We start from the raw sequence: 22,305 nt of genomic DNA, 5'->3' as shown, positions 1-22,305 counted from the left end.
AAACCAATCAAAATACGCTTATTGTGATTTTTTTTACCAAACATATGTAGCAGAAAACAAATTGGCCAAAAATTTTAAAAAATTTCGATTTTTACATTTTTTGGGGGGAATTTCATATAAAAAAATGTGAAAAATATTGTTATTTTTTCAAAATTTACGCTCTTTTTTTGTTTATAGCGCAAAAAGTAAAAATAGCACAGGTGATCAAATACCACCAAAAGAAAGCTCTGTTTGTGGGAAAAAAAGGACGTAAATTTCGTTTGGGTATGGCGTCGCACGACCGCGCAATTGTCAGTTAAATTCGCACAGCGCCGAATCGCAAAAAGTGGCCCAGACAGCAAAATGCTCTAGTGGTAAAGTGGTTAAAAACAAACAATAATTAAAAGCATCAAATGCACTTACACTTATGAAGTAAAAAACCAGTGAGACACAATCAATAAGGCCTCTTTCACACGGAGCGGACCATATTGCGATCCGCTCCGGCACTTTTTTTTTTCATGGACACGGATGACATTTGTGTCATCCGGTCCGTATGTCCGCATATCATCCCATCCGTTTGCGGATGACATACGGACATAATGTATGTCTATGGGATTGCGGATGACACCGCTGACATCTGATTTTAGGTACTTTCCGTTTTTTTAACGGAAGAAAAATAGGGTTCTGTTCCGTTCCAAAAAACGGAACAGAACTGAAAGGACGCAAATCTGATGTCAGCGGATGGTCATCCGCTGACATCCGCAATCCCATTGACATGCATTATGTCCGTATATCACCCGCAAACGGATGGGGTGATCTAAGGACATACGGAACGCCCGTGTGAAAGGGGCCTAACAAGCACAGTGGCGGTCTACACCAGCCTGCTTGTGCAGAATGACGTCCCAGATGGGTGGAGCCACTTCTGTGGCGTCATTCCACACGAGCAGGCTGGTGTCCTGCTGCATCCTTTGGATGTACACAGCGAGATCTCTATAATTTAAGATCATAAAGGTCTGGTAAGAGGCTTGTGTTTAATGTGGGAAAGGCATCCACCTGAGCACTATTTCCATGTTTTGTTTGTTGTTTGGGATACTAGTGCACTTTTGAAATTAACTTAATTCACTAAGGCATACCATGTATTTTTCATAATGATCATTCTTTTCAGCTTTCTCTGGCTTTCCCTGCAGCGAAAATTTTTTTTTTGACAACTAAGGGGCGTTACACGTGGGACGTTTCTGTTCAGCGTGGAATCTGTCTGCTGATCCCCGCTGAGCAGGTGGGTGGCTGGTCTGTGTTCAGTCCACATATGCAGAGCAGACACAGACGCAACCCACTCTCCTCTATGGTAGGTCGAATTTAACAGACTGCCTGTCTGTTTACACCTGACTGCCATCCAATCCGCCATTTGGATGGGGAACAGATCCCTATCTGTCTGTCTTTAGCTGACGGGATTGGATCCGGTGTTGGCGGGTGTCAAGGGACACATGTCCATTGACACCCGCTGCTCCATAGAGGAGGCTGGAGGGTCAAATCGTGTCAGCCTAAAAAAACTGATGGGTGGACTTAACGGGTCGGCTTGTGTAAAAGGACCCTAATTGATATAGCTTAGTCTCACTGAGCAAGAGGTGGTCCAACATTTTCCCAACCTTCTTATGTGCTGATACCTGCTATAGACCTCTTCCAGGTGGAAATTTTACACACACAAAGTTCATTGTTTGTAGATGACAGAACTATTGGAAGTCAAGCAAAGCTATTCCAATTTGTTCTATAATAAGTATTACAATCACTTTAATAAATGTTCTTGTGAAGTCCACGAGCAAAGCCATAGAAGAATGAGATCATCATGCATACAAGAAAAGTTACCTATACAAGGTGTATATTTTCACACGCATATAACCAAGGGGCTGACAAACTGCAGGTAGGCCTCCCTTCCAGAATGCTCTAGCAAGTACAGAAAGAAAATTGCCACTGCAACATGTACTGGACATAAAAACAAACTTGGGACTGGTATTGGTATGGACAAAATGTATGCTGCTGTGACTTTCTGAAAGGTCAAATTTTTATCCCAGAGAGTGAGCCATACTGGTGTAGCGTTTGAGGTGAAATAAAGTATGTGTCCTAATGGCTGTGTGAATAAATACGCTTGTGAGATGCATACATAGTGGTGTTTGCATAAAAGTTGAGAAGTGTGGATGCTGGTGACAGATGGGAAATGCATGTGTCCTGAAATATCTTCTCTCGGGTCTTGCAGAGTGAAGATATTGATGAGTGGGACGATGCTGCTCTTATTAAATCCTATGAAAAGGCTGTCCAGTCTTTCCAGGTACCTATACCTACTACATAGTTGTGTATCTCTATCCCTTTTTTATGGGAACCCTTTTTTTTAAACTTGGTATCCAAGTGTGACAGCAGTAACACTCATTAGGTTCTGTAACAGAATCTCCTGCTGAGTGGTTGAAATAGAAACCTCTCAATTTTTCTGAAGAATAAAGAGGGACAGTTAATGTGCCACTGGGCATTTATAATAAGGTAAACCTCTACGATTTAATTGTTGTAACTGTAAGGTCTTTCTGCTCAGGATTGCTTGAATGCTTATTATTTACTTGTATTCTCCCTTTCAGAGCAGAGCTGCCAGCTGAGGGTTCGGTTGTAAGGCCATCTTGCCTGAGCTCAGTGCTGCAAACACACATTCAAAATTATATATGTACAGTTAGGTTTATTGAACTTTAATTCTTCTTTGGCATCCCAGATTTTAACCTTGAGCACAGGCAGGAGACTTTACAGCCTGACACTGGACTGACATTTCTGCACCGATATGGAAAGAATATAAGTGAATAACAGCATTCACATCTATCTTCGAGCGGAAAGGCAGCTGCAATGCTATAACAACTTAATGAGAATATTGTCCCATTCAGGGTGAATTGAGCAACTCTCTTATTTCCTTGCTTCCCCATCTCACATAATCACTTTCCCTATGCTCCCCCACAGTTTTGTTGCTCTGTGGCATTACAAATACCCAGGTGTAGGGGGGCATGTAACCTTTTCCCAAGATGCAGTGCTCAGCTTGAGTGGCCAATCGCCAGTCCTGAAGGCTGTTTGCTGAACAAGGGGACAATGTCATTTACCCTGGATACACTAGAACACTACAAGAAAACAACAAGAGAAGGGCGCACCGACCCTTTGCATTACCACTTAAAAGTTTATTAAAATCAAAGAAGGGTAGCGTACAATATACTCACAAACGTAGCATATGAACAAGCGTATAGGAAATGGGCACCGCTTGCTTCCAGGACACTTCTCTACACGAGTGGCGATTTTGGCTCTGAGGAAGAGGGTCCTCCCTCGAAACGCGTAAGCCACATCAGGTTTTGAGGACGCCATCACGCTATCCAGCAGTAGAGAAGTGTCCTGGAAGCGAGCGGTGCCCGTTTCCTATATGCTTGTTCATATGCTACGTTTGTGAGTATATTGTACGCTACCCTTCTTTGATTTTAATAAACTTTTAAGTGGTAATACACAAGGTCGGTGCGCCCTTCTCTTGTTGTTTTCTTGTAGTGCCTTTTGGATACCCTTGGTCCTGAGGGGGGCAGCAAGACCACTTCTTTTGTGTCATAAAACCGCCTAGAAGATTCACCTTCCCGCATACCACTTGAGCGCAGGAGAGATATTGTTGTTTTTTGGAAATCATTACACTAGAACACTACCTAAAACAGAGTTTACATAGTGTTGGGACTGCATAGCAAGGGAGCAGCTGGAGAGTGCAGGGAAGGTTAGTATAAGGTAGGTTGGGGGAAGGCTTTAAAGATACTAAATGGTCAAAGTGACAGAGTCTCTTTAACACTAAAGATTCAGAGTCATACTGGTTCTCTTTAAATCAGTCCAGAACTTTCTCAAAGGAAAGTGTGAAGTGCCATTAACTGAAAATAGATGTATATCATTAGTCAAGGAACAGATGTATTCTGCTTCCTTTAAATATTTAGTTATAAGTGGAGAGACTGCCCTTTAACCAGTCAAACCAAAAAGCTTCTATAAATGGCTCCTAACGCCTCTGTTAACCAGTAAGACCTTACTAAAACAAGTTTTGCCTTCTCATTCCAGGGACATTTGGTTGCAAATTACCTTACCAGTCTCACCACTGGGTCACCTTTATAAAACAGGTCACCTGTAAAATAAGCGTTTATATATTTATTTTTTCAGCAGCTTGTGTATTGAAAATTCCCTGTTTTCTGGGACCCCAGAAACTGCAAGTATTCTACACCTCTGGGTGTGTGGAATACCTGCTGTGCCTCTGGCCGCTGTGGTTCCTTCTGCCTCTCTGGCTTTACGGATCATTTTGACATGTGATTTCCACTAAAGGCAACCTAAGCTATTGTGTTTTTAATTTTAGGGCTTGATCCCCTAAATGTTAATATAAGTTAAAGTGGCATTAAAGGTTACAATTTTTCTTAAAAATAGCAAACATGTCATACATACTTGCTCTGTACATTGGTTTTGCACAGAGCAGCCCCGTTCCTCCACTTTAGCCAGTGCCCCCAGTAGCAAAGCTGCTTGCTATGGGGGCACTGGTGCGTGTTCACTCGCAAGCCCCACTCTATGCATCCATAAGACACACAGAGCCATGGCTCAGCCCTGCCCCCAGCTCTCTCCTCATTGGCTCACTGGCTGTGATTGACAGTATCAGGAGCCAATGTTCCCAATGAGGAATGAGAGACTCGGGAGAAGCCCACCTCTCATGCACATCACTGGATCGAGATCGGGCTTAGGTAAGTAGTAGGGGGAGGAGGTTTTTTACCTTCATCCATAGAATGTATGAAGGTAAAGAAACTTGAGCCTTTACAACCACTTTGAAAAGTAGAGAATAAAATAATACTGCTAACAAAAAACTAGGTGAAGATCCACTGAAGGAAACTGAATATTAACCAGTTCAATCCCTATCCCCAGGATATGCTTAGATGCACTGATAAAAACCGGAGGGCAGAAGAAGCCACTGCATCAGGTGATCCCCAAAAAGATTGTCAACGAGACGTGACAAGAGAATCAGAGTGGGAGAGAGACGGTCACAGGGATCACCCAAAGGATGAGGGGGATAAGTGGAGTAAGAAGAAGAAGGCACACCCTCCTCCTCCTCTGACACATCCTTCTTCTCAGTCAACCTCTCGCTCTCTCGCAACCAAAGTGAGTGGCCTATTTATAAAATATAGACTAAAATACGTAAATGGACAGAGTTGCAGATTGCACTGTATTTTATTTGTTTCTTCTTTTACCTTTGTTTTCTGAGAAAGAAGTAAATGTTGCATGGAATTTTCTATAACTGTATTTTGCCACCCATGCTCAATATCATATTTTTATCCTTCTTAGTGGAAAGTGGGAGACCCTTGTAGTGCAGTTTGGTCAGAGGATGGATGTGTCTACCCTGCTACAGTAAAATCCATTGACAGAGAAAGCGGCACTTGTGTGGTCCAGTATGATGGCTATGGAAATACCGAGAGGCATCAGCTGGATGAAATAGTGTCTGTTGGGAGCAGTGGGGATAGCACCCCACCTGTCAAACAGGTGACTGAGTCTTTTCTGTAGTATCAAACCAAACCTGCTTCTTCTTATGGACCTCACTGCTCAGTGTCTGTGTTGCCACCTCAGTGGACCCTTCTTACAATACTTACATATTTTCCCTGCTAGTTTAGTGATTACAGCTTCTAAGTTATGTTAATGGCTTCTTATACCCCCTCTAATAAAGTATTATCACAGTTCGCTGTAGTTGTGATGCGTTGTTACCTTAGGGGGTCATTTATAAAGTACATGTAAATGAGATTTGCATAAACTCATGGTTACGTAGTAGCCATTCATCTTTTATATTTTAAACTTTGTTGATATGACAACAATTGTTAGCTTAGTTTAGATCAGTGGTCTCTAAACTGCAGAGCTTTGCTTGCCTTTATCCAGCCCTTGGGACATTATTTCCCCACTGTTGCCAACATAGTTTCTGCTACTGACACCCATAATGGGGCACTATTCCTTCGATTGACACCAATGATGGGGCACCAATCCTCCCATTGACACCAATGTTGGAGCACTATTCCTCCCATTGATGGGCACTATTCATCACATTGATACCAATGATGGGGCACTATTCCTCACATTGATACCAATGATGGGGCACTAGTGCTCCCATTGACACCAATGATGGGACACTATTCTTCCTATTGATACCAACAGTTGGGCACTATTACTTCCCCCTAATGCCAATCATGGAGCGTTGTTTACTACCACTAACGCCAGGACATTTTATTCTCCCATTGACCACAGTATAGTCCTCCCGAAAATCTGAAGGACAGTAAACTGGCCCTTTGTTTAGAAAGTTTGGAGACCCCTGGTTTAGATATTATCTGTGAATGGAGCAAATCAGTTTGATGTAAAGAATTATCAGATTAACACTTTTTCGTGTAAAACAAGATATTGCAAAACTTTTAATTTCAAAGGGGTTGAATAGGGACAGTAAAGAATTTTTTTATGATTCTGAGGATAGTTGACCCAAGGTTTTAACATGCCTGTAAGTCATTGTGAAAAAATACATTTATTGGTGAATTCAGACAAGCATGTTAGAAGGGTACCTGTTTTTAGGAGAGCACAAAAAGATCTCATTCTGCAGTTTATAAATGACACTTTTGTGCATCTACTGTCTTCACCGTCAGATTAATTAGCAGATTACAGAAATTAATTATCAAAGGTTTGAGCTCTTCTTCCTATTAACCCCAGTGGTCATTACGACGACCACCATTTATACCACTAAGCTTACGATCTCTGCCAAACCAGTTGTGTTTCCTAAAGCCTGGTACACACTATTCGTTTTTCGTGCAACCCATGCGAGGTTAGTTCAGCGATCCTCCCCAGCCGAGCTGTTGTGTTTTAACAGGGAGACGGCCCCCCTGCCAGAACTCTCCGATCAGTGCTCTCTGCTATTGGCTGAGAGGGCTGATCGTGAGTCGGTTGGATGCTGGTTTTCCAGCATGCACATCCGTTAGAAGCCGGCCAAACCAACATACACACAGGCCAAATGTCGGACGTTTTTTTTTTTGTTTTTTTTTAACCAGCCGTTGTCTCCTGACATTTTGCAAGTCCTGTACACACGGGCTGAATGTCGGGAGACAATGGCCGGTTCAAAAAAAAAAGCCAACATTCAGGCTGTGTGTATGTCGGCCGGCTTTTGTCGGACAGTCGGAGTCCTGATCAGCGCTCTCAGCCAATGACTGTCCCCCTGTCAGAACACAACAGCTTAGCTGGGGAGATTTCTGAACTAACCTAGCATTGTTAGTACAGCAGATCCTACCGGAGCTGACAGTTTTTTTTCATGCAACCCCGCTGATAATGTGTACTGGGCTTTGGTCCACCGTAATAGGGCATGGATAGATTACCCCAACCCTCCCCCTGCTTTAACTGGTATTCTTGTATACTGTCAGATTTTCTTCCTGTCTGGTTGTAGCTTTTCTTTACACCGACTTTTTAATCTAATGGCAGATATACTATTTTTCTTCTATTTCTCTTTTAATTTTTCTATTACATTTATAGTTTTCTTATAACACCTACAAGTCCACAATCTCTCATTTTTTTTTCTCTCATATAGTGGAAGGTTGGTGACCGTTGTTCAGTGCAGTGGTCTGAGGATGGACAGCTATACTCAGCCGTTATTCGCTCTGTGGATGAGGTTTTGGGCACCTGTGTGGTGGTGTATGAGGGATATAACAATGAGGAGGAGCAGAACTTGGCTGATCTGATGCCTCCATCCAGACTCCCCGCACACACTCGCGGCAAGAAGCAGGCGAGTCCTGCACCTCTAGGACTGGATAGCTCAGGGGTACTGCCTGATATGTGTGGAACTGAGTTGTGTTTGGTGCCTGGACCATTTAGGGCTGTAAGAGGTAGAGGTTTAAATTTGTTACCCTTGTGCTAATATTGGGGGTGGTAGGTGTAACACTTCTAAGACTTGAAGTAAAACATTGTGCCTAGTATACAGAGAGACAGACAATGACGTCAGACATAGCATATAACATTATTGAGACTGACTAAAGAATTAGACTGGTATCTAGTTCCGCCTATTGGGGGTAATATATGTTTAACCCTTTCATTGCCACCCAAAGAACCCATGCACAGCACTTTCTTATGTTTCTCATGCACTAGAACTAACATCTGTTCCGATGCACAGATGGCTTGTTAAGCAGCAAAAATGTGCTTTAAGAAAGTATGTCCAGCATCCCGCCAATGTAGAAACACTGCAACGTGTTTCGGCCATTGTGTACTTTCTCTAGTAGTTAACTAGTAGTTAACACACAAGGTAACTGCTAGAGAAAGAACATAATCTGGAGAATTAAAGAGTGGCACAGGCTTTATGCTTGCGCTACTGTTCTAAACTGAGAAAAAAGAGCAGATCCTACTGCTATTGAACAAAAAGGGTGCAAGCCCCTTTGTTAATTAGGAGCAATCTGTTCAGTGTTCTAGGCCGTGTCTGCACCAGACAAAGCACAGAAGTCAGTTCAGCTGTTGCTGTAGGTATCTATCGTTTTTTTTTTAATGTGGCATATTATAATGGTGCAAGAACCTTTCTTAATCCCCAAAATGTTACAAATATAAGTCATCCTTTCAATAGTGCTACTTTTTTTGTACGGATTTGTGATGCCGGACATACTTTCATTATCTGCTTTGTTAGACTTGTTTGCTAAATTTCCTCTGGCTGACAATCAAACGATTAAGACTGTTAGATGAGCAGACTGAGTTTGTTACTAGTTCAAATGGTGCAGGGGGAGACTGAGCATGATTCACTAGGAGCTGGCTGGCTTTCACATGTAAAAGCTTTGATTGGCAGGATGAGGAGGATACAGACTGGATGTACACAAGGAGAAGTTCTACCTCTTCACCCGATCTATCACGTAATTGGAGGAAACAAGGGAAGAAGTCTGATTGGATGTACACTTTTCCACCTCCACCACCGCCTCCGCCTCCCCCTCCACCACCTCCACCCTCATTACCTCCTCCTCCTCCACCCAAGGTGAGTATCCTACAATATGTTTGGTTAGGAAAAGCTTACCTCTGTGTTCTGGTGAGATAGGGGATGATGAGTCTTTGACTTCTTCGAGACCCGCCAAAAAGTAAATATTGAAATAAATATTAAATTTCTTTATTTTAGGGCTGTTTTTGGCCACCACCTCCACCACCTGTGAGAGCTCACCTTCCTGCCTGGCACAATTGGCCCCCAGTAAGTGACTGCAATACCTCATACATTTTTATTCTGCCTTGTTTATTTCTCTGCTTCTAAAGTGGTTTGCTTTTCTTGTTGTCAGTCAGCACCCCTTCCTCCACCACCGCCACCACCTCCTTTCTTCAGCACAGAGTGGGAGGACTATGATGAAGAAGAGCAGGAAGATGAAGATGTCTTAGCTTGTATGCTGATGGCTTGGTATATGACTGGGTATCATACAGGCTTCTACAAGGTATCTATCTTTGGTGCCTTCTCAGTGACTAGATACAGTAGGTAAACGAAAGTTCATTAAGATTAAAGTGATCCTTATGCTTTCCCCTATTAGGCAACAGGTTCTCTTTTAGCAAGCTGTGTTTACCTTATCTGTGCTCACCCACTATTTTAATACTGCCTTTTCACCGGGGGTTCTTCTATACATTTTTGTTTGCTAAATGAATGAAAATTAGACAGGGCTATGTACTGTACATATACCTTTTCCCCATATGACAGCACTTAGGATTGGTGAGTGACTGCTCAGGCTTTGAGCACTGCCTTTTGGGAATGCAAGGGAGTATCACATATTTCTCCCTACTTAGAAGTACTGGGTATTTGTGGTATTTCTCTGGTGATTTGAAGGGGAGGGGCTCAAGGGAAGTAACTTTTTTTAAAGGAAAGTTTTGCCTAATATGGGCAAAGAAGATGTTTACTGTAAAGAGAAACTGAAATCTGGAAGCCCAAAAAAAATGGGCAAGCAGAGGGCGAAGAACAAGTTGCCAGTATTTATTGTCTTCTCCCTGCAGCTGATCTTATTGATTGGCCATGCCTTGCCCTGCATTGTGTTTCTGTGTGGAAGTGGCCATCTTGGCAGAGGCAGAGCTGTTGTTCCCTAAGGTCAGAGCCTCCAGCAAAGAGAACATTGAGCAAGACAGTAGTGACATTACCAAATCTCACTTGGTAATGAGTAAGCGACATTTTTAGTCGTGAAACGCGTCTACCTATTGTCCCATGTCTCACAGTTTGAAGTTTTGATGCCTATTTTTGATGTGGAATAAATACACTCCTGTTTGATTTCTAATTCGGAGTGCGGTCACTTTTTCCTTGATCAAACAGTTACCGGATTACGGATCCGACCAGCACCTGATACTGTCTCACATGGAGCTGTCACATCTCAGTTTGGATTCCAAATTACCAAATCTCAATTCATATCTGATGCGAATAGCAGTCAAACACAGCAGTGCCTTACTGTAGATGTCACATTGCAGATATACAGCTATAAGGCTGTAGACAGATGAGTACCTATGTAACTTCACATACCAGGAAGGGCACTGCTATTTTTCAGGAGGAATTCAAGACAAAATAACTTTTCCTGATCATAAATTACAGACTTCTTGAAATTATTACGTGATCTGCCGAGACATCCCCTATATAATCCCTCCCTCTCCCACCCAACTAGCCTTAGTTTTTTGCTGGTGTCGTTAGGGGATGGACCTTTTCACTATCTACGATTATTCCATCTTGATTCTTATATCAAGTTCTCAGCTACATCATAGCCACTGCGGCTCTTAATGCAACTTTTGGATCGGTTGACGCCTCGGCAGAGCCTTGAGGGACGGTACCCGGACCCCAGCTGTTTTAGGATACTAGGCTGCTCTTAATATTGCTTTTGCATTGGATCCTCTCGAGGCACTCCTTTGGCACATGGTGAAAAGCATGGAATTAGCTTCACGGTACTTTACAGATCCAGGGCTAGGGTCTGCCTGGAGCAGAGTCCTGTCCTTGAAAACCTCTGCGTGCTACACCTGCACCACCTCATCCTCCAGGAGATTACGGCGGTTGTGCATCCAGCTTTTTATGTTTTTGCAAACGGTACTGGTTATATCTGGTTTTTCTCTGCTGTGGGAACATTACCATGAATTCTGTTGCAAATACCTGGGTTACTGTGAGGAAGTAACATTTGAAGAGCAGGTTCTCTTACCTTCTGAGGCATTAGATCAGGATGACACACCTATTATAGAGATTTCATGGTAAGGATACTGTAGCTAACCTTATTAACGCTGTATGCTCTTAGAGAGTTAGAGCAGCCTGAGTCTGCTCAGTATGTGATTCCTTAAATTCCCTAGACCAGCCAAGACTTTCTTAGTGCATTCTGTGGTGGAGCCTGCATTATATAGGGACTGGTCTTATCTACGGAAGATGTTTACTCCTCCAAAACATTTTGCCCAACAATATCCTATAGATGAAACTTACCTTAGTAAATGGGTGCTTCCTGTGACAGATCTTGGTTTCTCTTGCCTTAACAAGACCCTCATGACCCTCACTGAGGATTATAAGGTGTTTAAGGCCCCTGTAGATTAGAAGCTATGAACTTTGTTTAAAGCGGAGCTCCAGGCTCCTTCATAAAAAACTAAAAGTCAGCAGCAAATACTGTAGCTGCTGGCTTTTAATATTAGGACACTTGTCCAGGGATTCCGCGGTGTCCTCACTCCAGCCGATTTTTTAGTTGGCTCCTTGGTGCTGCCGCCGCCATTTGTTGTAAGGCAAACCAGCAGTAAAGCCTTGCAGGTTCATAGCCGTTTCCCTATTGTGCATGCCCGAATTGTCTCAAGGGTCATTACAACTGTACCAACAGCAGAATAGAATCTGGCCCATATTGAATCTGAAGATTCCCAGCTTGTTCCTGAGGGCTCAAAAGTTCAAAAATTTCTATATGGAAAATGCCAGGATGGTGATTGACCCATCTCTACAGACTAAAGTACTTAGACCTGACTATGGAGATGGCCCTCTCAAGGATCTTCCTGCCTAAGGACAAACTCCTGGCTCTTCGCTCTCAAGCTTGGGCCTAGAGGAAACCCTTGGTTTGTGCATACACGAGGGTACTGAGTCGCATGTTGCCTCCTTCCAGGCTGTGCCGTATGCCCAGTTTCACTCCAGACCATTGCAGTTAAACATTCCAGCAGAATGGGACAAACAGGCTTGGTCCTTGGTCCACTATCTATGTCTGACTTCAAAGGCCAGGCTTATCCTAGCCTGGTGGATTTCCAACTCTGTGCTGGAGTTAGGGAAGCCCTTTACTATTCCTAGTTCTCAGTCTACAGCGTCTAGATCCTGGGAAATGGGCCATCTATGCAGAGGAAATTCAGTTTCTTTGCCACACATGGGGACACCAGATGAGGGTCCTCTTCCATTCATATTCAACAACAAACTGGACAGATTTGTAGCCAGATCCAAGGATCCTTGGGCCTTCACAGTGGACACTTTGGTGACGCCGTGTGATCAGTTTAGCCTGATTGTACTGAATGAGCCCAGGGGGACATGGTATACAGACATACTCAGACACCTGACAGACCCTCCATGGTCCTTTTTGGATCATTCAGGCCACCTGTCCCAAGGGCTAGTGTCCCATCCTGCTGCATAGGTTGCTGCCTTTAATGGCATGGCTGTTCAAACCATAGTCCTAAGGGGCAGGGGCCTGTTGGATTTTGTCATCCCTACCATCCTATTGGCTGGGAAATTGATTTCTTGCAAACTCCACCATTACAACTTAAAGATCTGTTTTGCTTGGTGTGAGGTGAGGATCTTCATCCTAGAAAGTACTCCATAGGACATATTGTTTCTCCTTCTGTCCAGTCTGGGGCCAATTGATCGTCTGGTGTTAACCCCTTCCCTGCCAGTGTCATTAATACAGTAACAGTGCATATTTTTTAGCACTGATTACTGTAGTAATGTCACTGGTCCCCTCCAAAGTGTCAGGTATCCGATCTGCAATGTCGCAGTCCCGCTAAAAATCAATGATCGCCTCCATTACTAGTAAAAAATAAACAAATAAAAATTACATAAATCTATCCCTTAGTTTGTAGACGCAATAACTTTTGCGCAAACCAATCAATATACACTTATTGGGATTTTTTTTACCAAAAATATGTGGCAGAATACATATTGGCCTAAATTGATAAAAACAATTAGATTTTTTTGATTTTTTTTTTTTTTATTGGGAATGTTTTATAGCAGAAAGTAAAAAATATTGTCATGTCTTTTCAGAATTGTCGCTCTTTTTTTGTTTATAGCGCAAAAAAATAAAAACAGAGGTGATCAAATACCACCAAAAGCAAGATCTATTTGTGGGAAAAAAAGAAAATCAATTTCATTTGGGTACAGCGTCACATGACCGCACAATTGTAAAAAATACCGTATTGCAAAAAATGGTCTGGCCCTTAACCCCAGCCCTATTTCGGACACTTTTTGTTTACGAGTTAAAATCAGTATTTTTTCCTAGAAAACTACTTAGAACCCCCAAACATCATATATATTTTTTTTAGCAAAGAGTCTGGAGAATAAAATGTCGGTCATTGCAATATTTTTTGTCACGCGGTATTTGCGCAGCGGTCTTTAAAACGCCATTTTTGTAAAAAAATTACGAAAAATCACATTTCACTGCATTTAAAAAATACTAAACAGTAAAGTTAGCCCATTATTTTTATATTGTGAAAGATGATGTCATGTTGAGTAAATAGATACCCAACATGTTATGGTTTAAAATTGCGCACACCCGTGGAATGGCGACAAACTACGGTCAATAGAAATCTGAATAGACGACGCTTTAAATTTTTTTAACGGTTACCAGTTTAGAGTTAGAGTGTAGCTCTTTCTTTTTAATTATTGCTCACGCTCTGGCGATCGCGGCGATACCTCACATGTGTGGTTTGAACAGTGATTTCATTCGCGGCTTGACTTCCGTATACGTTTTCTTTCGTGCGCGAGCTAACGGTGATGGGGGCGGCTAAATTTTTTTTTTCCTATTTATTTTATTTTAACTTTATTACAGGTTTTAAAAAAAAATAAAAAAATCTGATCACTTTTTATTGCTGTCACAAGCAATGTAAACATCCCTTGTGACCCCAATATGCAGTGACAGGTACTCTTTATGGAGGGATTGAGGGTCTAAAAGACCCTAGACCCTTCCACTACACTTTCATGTATGCAAAACACCGAAAACTGCATTTTTGCATATAGTCGTTTTTAAAATCTGCTGCATTTTGCAGCAGAGTAACTCGGACGTGACGTCATGGACGCCGACTCCGGGTTACGTCATCGGAGACCCGATCGAAGCCGCTTCCGGCTTAGATCGGGACTCCATCCAGCAGGCGGACGTGCCGGCTGGGTGCTCGGGTCTCCCGGTGGGACTGGAGGCCCGGGCAAAGTCACGGAAGGCGGCGGGAGGGGGGGGGGGCGTCCCCTCCTGCTCACCCGGGTAACGATCGAGCGGCACCCGAGCCACATCGGTCGTTACCGACGGAAAGCCGACCGTCGGCTCTAAACCACAGTACCTAGCTAGAGGCATCATCCTGGTATAACCCTGCAAAGTCTGCAGACGTACCCCTACGTCACTTTGCGGTGAGTGGTTAAGTGGTTAAAGGCAACTTCAGGCTTTTATGTAAAAGCCATCCTAGCAGCTAATTAGCTGCTGAATTGCTTTTACAGGTGGCAGGAGAGGTCGTTGCCCATTCATGTCTCTCCGGGACCTCCCATGCCGGCGGGGAGCCCAGAATGAAAGTCAGCAATTCTGCCAGCTTACCACAGAGATTGTGGAGGATGGGAAGGTCCCCGGTGACATCACTTCCGGTTTCCCAGATGTAAACAGCTCAATTTTTAAGTTGATAAAGCATCTAAACACACTAATCTTGGTGTGATCAGATGCTTTTAGGGCAGAGGAGACATCTGAGGTCTATCTCTCCATAAAGAGTACCTGTCACTGCCTATTGCTTTTACAAGGGATGTTTTATATTCCTTGTAATAGCAATAAATGTGATTTAAAAAAATATTAAACAGTGTAAAAAAATAAATAATAAAATAATTTTTTTTAAAGCGCCCCCATCCTCCTGTGCTCGCCCACAAAGGCACGCGCATGTGTTGGTAACGCACGCATACGTAAACAGCAATTGCACCACACAGGTGAGGTATTGCCACGAACGTCAGAGCAAAAACAAAAATTTTAGCACCAGACTTCCTCTGTAACTCTAAACTGCTAACCTGCAAAGGCTTTTAAAGTGTCAACTATGGTGTTTGTTGCCATTTCACAAGCGTGTACAATTTTAAAGCATGATATGTTGGGTATCTATTTACTTGGCGTAATGCCATCTTTTAGAATGGACCGAAAATTGGTTAATCTATTGTGTTTGTGTGCAATAAAATTCATTTAAGCGTAATTTCTCCAAAAGAATTGTATTCGAAAAACTGCTGCACAATTTTAATCTCTAGGACCTCTGCAAATAAATATATATCAGTTGCAGTTAAGTGAGTAAATTAAGTATTTGATCCCCAAGCAAAATATGACTTAGCACTTGGTGGAGAAACCCTTGTTGGCCAGCACAGAGGTAAGACCTTTCTTGTAGTTGGTGACCAGGTTTGCACATCTCAGGAAGGATTTTGTTCCACTCTTTTTTACAGATCTTCTCAAAATCCTTAGGGTTTCTTGGCTTTTGCTTGGCAACTTGAAGTTTCAGCTCCCGCTATAAATGTTCTGTACAATTAAGGGCTGAAGACTGGCTAGGCCACTCCATGAACTTAATATGCTTCTTCCTAAACCACCGTTGCCTTGGGCGGTATGTTTTGGGTCATTGTCATGCTGAAAGACCCATCCATGACCCATATTCAGTGTTCTGGGAAGAAAGTTCTTATCCAAGATTTTACAATACATGTACCCGTCCATTGGCCCCTCAGAGCGGGAAAGTCGGTCTGTACCTTTAGCAGAGATACGGCCCCAAAGCATAATGAGAAGAAAACTGATGATTATGACTCTAAGAACCCTGTCCCTACAGTCAAGCATTGAGGTGGAAACATTGTGCTTTGGGTCTATTTCTCTGCTAAAGGTACAGGATGATTTTGCCACAATGAGGGGCCAATGAACAGGGCCATGTATTGTAAAATCTTGGATGAAAACCTTCTTCCCTCAGCCAGAACACTGAAGATGGGGCATGGATGAGTCTTCCAGCATGACAATGACCCAAAACATACCACCAAGGCAACAAAGGAGTGGCTCAAGAAGAAGCACATTAGTGTCATGGAGTTGCCTAATCAGTCTCCAGACCTTAATCCTATCAAAAATTTATAGAGGGAGCTGAACCTTCAAGTTGCCAACAGACAGCCAAGAAACCTTAAGGACTTGGAGAAGATCTGTAAAGAATAGTGGACCAAAATCCCTCCTAAGATGTGTGCAAATCTGGTAACCAACTACAAGAAACGTGTTACCTCTGTGCTTGCAACAAGGGTTTCTCCACTAAGTACTAAGTCATGTTTTGCTTGGGGATCAAATATGTATTTTACTCAGTGAGCTAAAACTTAATTTATAGCATTTGTTTAATATGTTTTTTTCTGGATATTTGGTTGACATTCTGTCTCTACCATTTAAAATACACTAAGGCTTCTTTCACACGGCCGCTCAGTTTATTTCATCCGCTGCGGCACTTTTTTTTTTTTTTTATACGGACACGGATGACACTTGTGTCATCTGGTCCGTATGTCCGCATATCATCCCATCCGTTTGCGGATGATATACGGACATAATGTATGTCTATGTGATTGCGGATTTCAGCGGATGACACCGCTGACATCCGATTTTGCGTCCTTTCCGTTTCTTAAACGAAAGAAAAATAGGGTTCTGTTCCGTTCCAAAAAACGGAACAGAACTGAAAGGACGCAAATCGGATGTCAGCGGATGGTCATCCACTGACGTCCACAATCCCATTGACATGCATTATGTCCATATATCACCCGCAAAAGGATGGGGTGGTATACGGACATACGGAACGCCCGTGTGAAAGGGGCCTTATAATAAAACCTATAGACCCTTGATTTCTTTGTAAGTGGGCAAACTTAAAAATCTGCAGAGGATCAAATCATTATTTTCCCCACTGTATGTGTGTGTATGTATGTATATGTATATATATATATATATAAAATAAAATTTGGAGGTTCTAAGTAATTACCTAGAAAAAAATACAGATTTTTACTTGTAAACAAAAAGTGTCAGAAAAAGGCCTTGTCTTCCAGTTGTAAGAATGCTTTCAGAAATAGAAGTGTTAATAGTTTAATTTTATCAATTAACAAAATGGGAAGTAAATGAACAGAACTGAAATCTAAATCAAATCCAATTTTTGCGTGACCACCCTTTGCCTTCAAAACCGCATCAATTTTTCTAGGTACACTTGCACACAGTTTTTGAAGGAACTCGGCAGGCAGGTAGTTCCAAACATCTTGGAGAACTAACCACAGATCTTCTGTGAATGTAGACTGCCTCAAATCCTTCTGTCTCCTAATGTAATCCCAGACCAGGGCCGTCTTTACCGCAGGGCAAAAGGGCAGCTGCCCAGGGCCCTGTCAATCTTTAGGGGCCCAAAGCAGAGATGCCCCTTAAGCCGCAAATCGGGAGCCCCATCGGCGCTGACCGCTGTAAATCTACCGGTCCGGTCCGCTGCATCTAGACAGTCTCTCAGACAGTGACTTTCTGTGCATAGAAGCCATGAAAATGGCTGCAATATAATGGGGTGCTGTGATGTGATAAGGGGTACTGTAATTTGTAAAGGGGCACTATGATGTGAAAATGGCTGCAATGTAATAGGGTGTTGTGATGTGATAAGGGGTACTGTGATGCGTAAAGGGGCACTATGCATAAAAATGGCTGCAATGTAATGGGGCACTGTGATGTGATAAGGGGTACTTGAAATTTCTTTTTCCAGAGCTGCTATCTCAGGTGTGTTCAGCTGAAGCCAGAGCGTCCACTTCTGCGTCTTCTTCCGTGTCCTCTTCGGCCCCAGAATGCCCTGCACCGGCCCCGCTCGTCAGTTCCAGTGTAGGCGCGTCATCCCTGCACAGCTTCTGGGCATGCCCAGAAGCTGTTTAGCAGGGAATGACGCGCCTGCACTGGAAGTGACGAGCGTGGCCGGTGCAGGCGCATTGATTCTGGGGAGCAATGACGTTCAGCTCCCAGGAGTCAACGCAAGAAGGAAGTGACGGCGCAGGCCGCGGCCGCAGAGGGAGGAAGTAGAAGAAAGGTGAGTATATTTTCTTCAATATCAAGGTAAGTAATTGAAAAAAAAAATCGGGATGATCCATTTCTTTTTTAGGTGACACTGAGCAAGCGGATGGCCCAAAGTGGATTTTGAGGCCAGAACTCCGCTTTAAATTCAATTTTATTGAAAGTACTAAGAAATATATATTCATATCTTGAAACGATTTATTCTTTAATCTTTGAAAGTAGGTGCGTAAATTGGGGCAGGCTTGTAAGGACCCTAGTGCATTACTTTTATCAGGGGCCCTAGATGCTATTAAGATGCGGTACATACTGAGGTCTCACTGATCTCAGCATGTAGAGTTTGGCATTTTACTACTGAATGCTACACCATAGAAGCATTTATTAATAGCTAATAAGAGACTGCACAGAGCATAATTTATTTTTTTAATACAGGTGTCAGTCACATCTATTTTTTGAAGAGCTGGTGAGGCCTTAATATGTCCAAACCTCTCAGTGGTGCACAGAAGCGAAAGAAGAAGCAGGGGTTGGAGGAAAAACTATGCAGAATTCCAAAAATAACTGGTTTTCTTGTATCTACAAGTGGATCTTCTGGAGAACGTGCTAGTACATCTCAGGAAGTGATTCCTGCTCAGAGTATATCTGAATTTGGCTCTGAAGCTGATGCAGTGGTGTCTTCTGATAAACTTACGCAACTAGAAATATCACCTGTTCCCATGGAAGTGGAGAAGCAAGGCCTATTCAGTAATATTGGTTTGCTGCCTAGCCTCCATACTGTGGAAATGCAAGAGCCTACTGCTGAAGCATTTGATATACTGCCAGAAACTGTGGAACAGTCAGGTTTCATGACTGACATTGGTTTGTGGCCCAACCCATCTACTCTTGAGATGCGGGAATACTGGTCCAAAAATGGGACACAATGGCAACTATCTTGGAATTCTGGAATTACTGTCAGAATACGATGCTTTCCTAGCACAACACATCCAAACAAAGGCAAACAAGGGCAAAGGATGTACAAGTTATCTATCAGCAAATGTCTGTGAAGAACTTATAAAAATTACAGGGGAAATTATTTTAGAACATGTCATCAACCGGGTTAAAATGCCAAAGTACTACTCAGTATCTGTAGATTTATCTGAAGATTATTCCCATACTGATCAGCTCACAGTGATTTTACGATACTTAGAAGGAAAACAACCTGTGGAGCGTTTTGTAACATTCTTACCCTCAACGTGGCATAAAGGAGAAGAAATGGCAAATGCGCTAATAAAATTCCTTAATAATGTTGGACTTTCCATAGAAGAATGCCGTGGACAAAGTTACGACAATGCAAGCAACATGTCTGGTCACTACAAGGGTATGCAAGCAAAAATTGTTAACCTGAATAAATATGCGAAGTATATACCTTGCTTTGGACACTCACTAAACCTTGTTGGAAAGGATGCTGCAAATTCCTGTAGTGAAGCTGTCATGTTTTTTGATTTCATACAAGCTCTGTATGCATTCTTTACTGGCTCAACAGACGCTACAAGAAGCTTAAAGACAAGCTTGATGAGAAAAACCTCACTGTGTCCATGCCAAAAAAGCTAAGTGACACACGTTGGTCATGTCGTGCTGATGCTTGTCAGGCATTAGTCCATGGCTATCAAAATATAATGGACATTTTGTTGGAAATTTCAGCTGACTGTGAAGAAAGATCAGAGTGTCGCTATATGGCAAAAGAACTGTTTGATCAGATGAGCAAACTTGAGACTGGGATTTTTGCAGAATTCTGGAACACTGTTTTACAGCGCTTCAACAGCAGCAGCAAAACTTTGCAGTCTGTTCAACTCAACCTAAATTCAGCAATTGGCGTTTTGGAATTTTTTAAAGATTCTATTAATGAACAACGTACTAAATTTAATGCATTTGAAGAAGCTGGCAAGCGTCTCACAGATACTGAAGAGTATACTGTGGCTCATCGTCGTCTTCAACGCCGGAATGTCCGTCAGCAGCAACTTGACTATGGACACAGTGAAGAAGCACACTAAACACCCAAGGAGACCTTTTATGTTAAGGCCTTTCTCCCATGTGTTGACAAACTTTTAGTGTCTGGAGCATCGACTAGGAGCTTACAGTGAAGTGTGTGATTTATTTGGATTCTTTATAAATTTTCCAGTGATGAACTTTGATTCTATTAAAATTGCAGCACAAATGTTGTCTGCTTTCTACAAGCATGATTTGGGCACAACCTTTGGTGACAAGCTAATTCAATTTCAGTCATTAATTTCTATGTTTCTCGATAAAAATACCAGATGACTGCAGCATAGAGCAATTTATGTACAATACCATTTTTGACAAGGATGTTAGGGATACCTTTCCCAACACGGAAATTGCTTTAAAAATGTATCTTACTTTAATGATTACTAACTGTCGAGGTGAACGATCATTTTCAAAAATGAAACGGATCAAAAATCTACAACGCACGACCATGAGCCAAAGTCGTCTCACCAAACTGTCTTTAATGTCTGCTGAATCAGATATACTTCGCAGTCTTTACTTCACCGACATTACAAAGACATTTGCTGCTAAAAAAGCACGTAGACTGGTGGTATAAATTGCATTTAAGTATTTCTTACTTTGTATGTATAGTTATCTGCACTTTTAGATTAGTGGTTGACAATAGTCTAGCAGCTGTTGCCTAATAGGAATGTTAACATACAAGGATTCTCCATAAAGCTTCCCAAGGCTGCTATACAGAAAATCCTGTTTTTGTTTTTTTGATTTTTTTTTAAAGGATGGTTTTATCACCCTTTTTAGTGCAGAAGCACATAGCTTCAAGCTTTAGTGTAGTAGATGATGTTACTCTGCTACCTGGTTACCTTTTCTCTAAATTGGAGTGGAACATAAGTACTTTATCTTTAATGTTTGATTTTGGATTCTACGGGTTATACATTTTGATATTTGTTTATTTAATTGCTGTGTATTGTTAATTGCTTTATTTATTAATATTTATTTTTGTGTTACTAGACAACATAGCTATTTGTTTTACACACAAAACATAATGTTGATTTGCACTGTTTTACTAAAAGTTATTAAGTTGGCGAGTACTGTTACATACAGATCTAGCTAAGGACTTGACTTGCTTGTGGACTAGTTCTTTATGTTTATATTATTAAAGTTTTTTTTTTGATAATTCTATGTGTGTGTATGTTTTTTTAGATTTTGGGGTGGAGAGCTAAATTGCATGGATCGGGGGGGGCCGCCCAAGAAAATGTTTGCCCAGGGTCCAATCCATATTAAAGACGGCCCTGTCCCAGACAGACTCCATGATGTTGAGTTCAGGGCTCTGTGGGGGCCAAACCATCGCTTCCAGGACTGCTTGTTCTTCTTTACGCTGAAGATAGTTCTTAATGACATTGGTTGTATGTTTGTGGCCGTTGTGTTGCCTGCAAACACTCGTTATTGTACTGCTCTCCAGCCCTTTTGGGGAAAAAAAAAGGCCTCCTGCTAAAGCCAAATATTTCAAATTTTGACCCATCAATCCAGAGCATCTGCTTCCATTTCTCTGCACTCCAGTTCCTATGTTTTTGTGCATAGTTGAGTCGCTTAGCCTTGTTTTGATATCTGAGGCATGGCTTTTTGGCCGCAGTTCTTCCACAGGGTTCGTACGGTCATGAAATTCCTGGAAAAGTGCAGGAAGAAGGTCAGTGAGAATGTCTGAGCAGCCTTGTTTGTGTGCTGGATAGGAGGGGGATGGGATGGGGCAGCTGCATATAGATGAATTGAATTTTCCATATTCCTTCTGCTGTCCCTGAATACCTGATTCTCTTCCTCTCAGCGGCTGCAGGAGGAATATGGAAAGATCAATTCATCTATATGCAGCTGCCCTATCCCCCTCCTATACAACTTCCTTTGCTGGCCCCCCTCAGTGCTCTTTAGCCCCCCCTTCAGTGCTAATAACTCCCCCTCAGTGCTAATAACCACCCCTCAGTGCTAATAACCCCCCCTCAGTGCTATTAACCCCCCCCTCAGTGCTAATAACCCCCCTCAGTGCTAATAACCCCCCTCAGTGCTAATAACCCAACCCCTCAGT

At 42.4% G+C, this 22,305-nt stretch overlaps 1 protein-coding gene across 4 annotated transcripts in view; it reads left to right on the top strand.

Annotated features, from left to right (window-relative positions):
* LOC309568295 (survival motor neuron protein 1-like) overlaps nt 1–22,305 on the top strand; it is a 71,298-nt gene that overhangs the window by 16,857 nt on the left and 32,136 nt on the right. Inside the window, exons 2-8 of one of the 4 annotated variants that reach the window (XM_082273960.1) lie at nt 2,231–2,302; nt 4,921–5,154; nt 5,338–5,532; nt 7,598–7,828; nt 8,834–9,016; nt 9,155–9,223; nt 9,309–9,458. In XM_082273960.1, the coding sequence (XP_082130086.1) occupies nt 2,231–2,302; nt 4,921–5,154; nt 5,338–5,532; nt 7,598–7,828; nt 8,834–9,016; nt 9,155–9,223; nt 9,309–9,458 (1,134 nt within the window). The remainder of the gene's footprint in view (nt 1–2,230; nt 2,303–4,920; nt 5,155–5,337; nt 5,533–7,597; nt 7,829–8,833; nt 9,017–9,154; nt 9,224–9,308; nt 9,459–22,305) is intronic. The other 3 variants (XM_082273961.1, XM_082273962.1, XM_082273963.1) reach the window with 3 other exon arrangements.

The sequence above is a fragment of the Pelophylax lessonae genome (assembly GCF_965119305.1).
Source record: "Pelophylax lessonae genome assembly, chromosome: 1".
Classification (NCBI taxonomy): Eukaryota; Metazoa; Chordata; class Amphibia; order Anura; family Ranidae; genus Pelophylax; species Pelophylax lessonae.
Note: the sequence above shows the minus strand (reverse complement) of the source record. Positions and strands in the feature narration are given on the sequence as shown.